Source organism: Apis dorsata, unplaced genomic scaffold, assembly GCF_000469605.1.
Source record: "Apis dorsata unplaced genomic scaffold, Apis dorsata 1.3 scaffold_993, whole genome shotgun sequence".
In the NCBI taxonomy this organism is placed as follows: Eukaryota; Metazoa; Arthropoda; class Insecta; order Hymenoptera; family Apidae; genus Apis; species Apis dorsata.
In genome coordinates, this window is record NW_006264096.1 from 45405 (window position 1) to 49549 (window position 4145).

Below are 4145 nucleotides of genomic sequence, written 5' to 3' on the forward strand. Positions count from 1 at the left end.
TAAAATATCTCGAATGCAAAATCAATATCCAGTTGATGTATGATTCAATGATCATAATGATAAAAAATTAAATAATAATATTACAAGAAATTGAAATATAAGAAAATTTAATTATTAAATTGTGATGATAATTATTACTTGTATTGTATTGAAAGTATTTCTTATATTTTATATATAATGTATAATTAAATATATAATTCAGAATTTATAAATTTTTTTTTTTAAAGTAATATAAACAAAATAAGAAAGAATTTAGAATTATTTCTATTTTAATTATATGAAAATTATATAATATAATTTTTTGTAATATAAAATTTAAAAAAATTATAATCTGTAAGTAAACGTACAAACTAGTAATAATATTAATATTTAGTAATATTTAATAATAAATAATTTTGTTTTCATCAGTTGGTACTTTTGAATTTTACATCGAAAGAGACGCTATATTCTATATCTCACTTCCCGATCTGTTTCGATCCGCCATTTTTTTACGTAGGAAAGCGTGTGGTTTAGCATTGTGTTTTGTCGAATTGCTTTACGGAAATACTGACTTGGTAAGTATTTTAATACTTTCTAAATATTTTACATGTAATTTCTTAAATGAAAAGCATCATATGAATGTAAAAATATCAGTTATAGACTTGCATCAATGAGATTATGTAGTTATATTTCATAGCGTCGATACGCAGATATCCGAAACACGCCATTTCGCGTTTCTAGATTTCCAATAATAAATTCATTTTATAAAAATGTTTAATTTTTTTCAACTAAAAATAAAAAATAATTATTAGTTGATAGCATTGTGATGCATTTATTGTTAAAATATTTTTATATATCTTTGACAAATATTATAATACTTTGTCGTGTTATATACATACATTGATATTGTACATGTGGTCACTGATTTAATGGAATTTAATTTTTATCACAATAATTTTCTATTCGCTTATTATTTTATATCAGTGCATAAAGATATACAACAAACATATGATATAGATTTATTTCGTAAATCAATTACATATTTTATGGCATAATATAGTTTATTGTTGCATTATTTTATATTTTTTTGTAATAATTTTCTAAATATTTGTAATATTCTGAAAATATTAACATTGTAATAGACACATAACATAACCATAACGATATAATAGTTTACATATTGCAATTATTGACTACTTTCAATTCAACGAGAGAATGTAAATCGTGATAATTACGTTTTAATATTGCCGAACTATTTAAAAAAAAATAATATATATTATTATATAAATAATATATATTATATATTTCATTCCGTTCAATTTGCCAATAAATGTCATAATTTTTCAATAATGTGAACAAATATTCAAAAAATAAAAAATTTAATTATTTCTGTTTTATGAATGATAAAATATAATAACATTCATTACAATAATCATTAGAATAGAATAGAAATTTTCGTATACAATTCATTCGTAATATTTGAAAGTATGTTCATGATAAGTTTTTGGACACACTATTCTCACTGTTCGCTGTATTGCAATTGTCCGATAGGGGTCACTACATACTTCGATTCTCGCGCACCAGCGGACGCAGCAAGTGAGACGCCATTGTTAGATTGCGTTCTCTTGTGTAAAGTTGTGTGTCTAATATCAACGTTGGTTAAATTATTCGTTGAAAGTAGCACGCAATAATCTTCGGTGAGTGTGAAAAAAATATATAGTCTTTGAATATAAATTTATACACCGTATTTGAGTTGGTGATTATTATATTATTCACATTTCCTAGATTTGGTGCGCCATTTCAACAAGGTCGGTACGCTTTCTGTATTACGTATTTTATAACGTATTTAATAAGTACTTATTCTCTGCTTATATATTTCATATTGTTCTATCATAAATAGAAATTAGAAAATTTGTGCTTTCTTATATTCGAAAATTTTGAAATTGATTCTATTCATTAAAATTTAAATATAAAAGTTCAGAATTAGTCAGAATTTATGACCTTCGAAATTCGAAATGCTAGATCGTTAGCAAAATGGTGGAAAAATGTGCGCTGTGAAGAGTATCTAAAACAATCGCGTCGTTATTAAATAGATAAATTTTTATGATTTTTATTTGATTCTAAATAAAGTTATTTTTATTTAAATCAAAATAATATAAATATTATATTTTAATATATTTTAATTTAATATATAAAATAAATTATATTAAATATTTTAATATATCATTAATATATATCGATATTAATATAATAAAGTATATATATATTTTAATATATATATATAATATATATTATATTTAATATGTATAATAATCATATTGATGATAATAAATTAATTATTCATTGGAAATATGTTGTGCAATAATGTTAAGAAATAAAATTAGTTGTATTATAAATTATTATAAAAAGTAAAATGTTTAATTGTAAATAAGATGGATATAATATTTCTTTATTTATTTTATTTTTTTTATTTCAGTATATATTTTTATGTTCGAAAAATTGTGTACACGCGCACACACACGCATACACATATAATATTTTAAATGTTTTGTTTTTGAAATTAGGTTCTAAGACGAGCCGAAAATGCCGGGTTTTAGTAGTGTTGGCACATTCAAAATTTTCATCGGTAATTTAGCCGATAAAACAACAAATGCTGATATTAAACCGTTATTCGAAAAATATGGAAAGGTTGTAGAATGTGATGTGGTGAAAAATTACGGATTTGTGGTAAGTTTCCTTCATATCATATATCCTGAATTTTTAATATAATCATCTTTAGTTAGAGTTTTTTTTTTTTTTTATCTTTTTTCTTTTCTTTTGTTTTCTTATAAATCTGTCGGATAATTGTATCTTGGTCCGAAAAATTTACAATTCTTTAATTCAATTATCGAAAAAAATATTTTATGATATAATTTTCAACAGCATATGGAAAACGAAGAAGCAGGAAGAAATGCAATACAAAATTTGAATGGACATATAGTTCATGGTCAGGAGATTAAATGTGAAGCTGCAAAGAGTCGTAAAGGACCTAACACACCTACAACAAAAATATTTGTTGGCAATCTCACAGATAATACAAAAGCGCCTCAAGTGCGCGAACTATTTGCCAAGTACGGTACTGTTGTAGAATGCGATATCGTGAGAAATTATGGATTCGTCCATCTAGAAGCAACAGGTGATGTCAACGATGCCATCAAGGAACTCAATGGAAGAATGGTGGATGGTCAAGCGATGAAGGTTCAAATTTCTACAAGCAGAGTACGACAAAGGCCAGGAATGGGAGATCCTGAACAGTGCTATCGATGCGGTCGCGGCGGCCATTGGTCCAAGGAGTGCCCGAAAGGAGGAATGGGAGGAGGACCAGATAGAAACGGATACAGAGACCGAATGTTTGGACGCGATCCGTATCCTCCACCGCCGCCACCACCGTTCCTTCGGGATCGGTTAATGGGTGGTGGCCGCTTTGGAGTAAGTTAATTTTTTTTTTTTTTTTAAATTTAATTTTCTTAATAATCATTGATATTAGAAGCAATTTTAGTAAAAAGGGAAAGAAGACAAAACAAATAACGAAATAAATTAATACAACTAATCATTCATGCCAATATGCTTTTTTGTATTTATTTCAGGATTACGAAAGCTACTATGACAGGAGAGGCTTCGAGGACACCAGGGATCTCTACGAGAGGCGGTTTACGGGTATGACAGGGCCCTGTGACATGGGAAGTTCCATGTGCGGGCTTGACTTTCCACCAATGACAATGCCACCTCTACCCCCAAGACGAGACCCAATGCCTCCTATGCCTCCTCTAGGTATGGGATCCATGCGCGACACTGGCTTCTCCCGTGGTAACGAGTATGGCATGTTCAGCCGCCGATCGCCCCCTCCAAGTGGCAACAATGGCCGGTTCAGGTGAGTAGAGCCAATGCATTGACTGCCCATTCGTCCGACTTAACATTGTGAACGTTCCAGGCTGGATTAACAGCTCATGCGAATTGGGGTTCGGCTATCCGTCGACATTTAATAATTGTTTTTTATCGTGTTTTTTCTTCTTTTCTCTTATACGTATATTCTCGATCTCATATGTCTTAAAAATTTATCTCTCTTAAGTATACACACACACACACATATATATATATATATAATATATATATATATATATATATAT

At 28.3% G+C, this 4145-nt stretch overlaps 1 protein-coding gene across 22 annotated transcripts in view; it reads left to right on the plus strand.

The window, feature by feature from the left end:
• Nucleotides 1-401: 401 nt before the first annotated feature.
• LOC102671595 (RNA-binding protein lark) overlaps nt 402-4145 on the plus strand; it is a 13813-nt gene continuing 10069 nt past the window's right edge. For 10 of the 22 annotated variants that reach the window (XM_031514419.1, XM_031514426.1, XM_031514422.1 and 7 more), the window contains exons 1-6: nt 410-554; nt 1531-1676; nt 2544-2706; nt 2902-3447; nt 3606-3675; nt 3790-3889. In XM_031514419.1, the coding sequence (XP_031370279.1) occupies nt 2563-2706; nt 2902-3447; nt 3606-3675; nt 3790-3889 (860 nt within the window). In that variant the 5' untranslated portion in view covers nt 410-554; nt 1531-1676; nt 2544-2562. Of the gene's footprint in view, nt 555-1530; nt 1677-1764; nt 1788-2543; nt 2707-2901; nt 3448-3605; nt 3890-3949; nt 4015-4145 lie in introns of those variants that run through there. The other 12 variants (XM_031514410.1, XM_031514416.1, XM_031514413.1 and 9 more) reach the window with 4 other exon arrangements.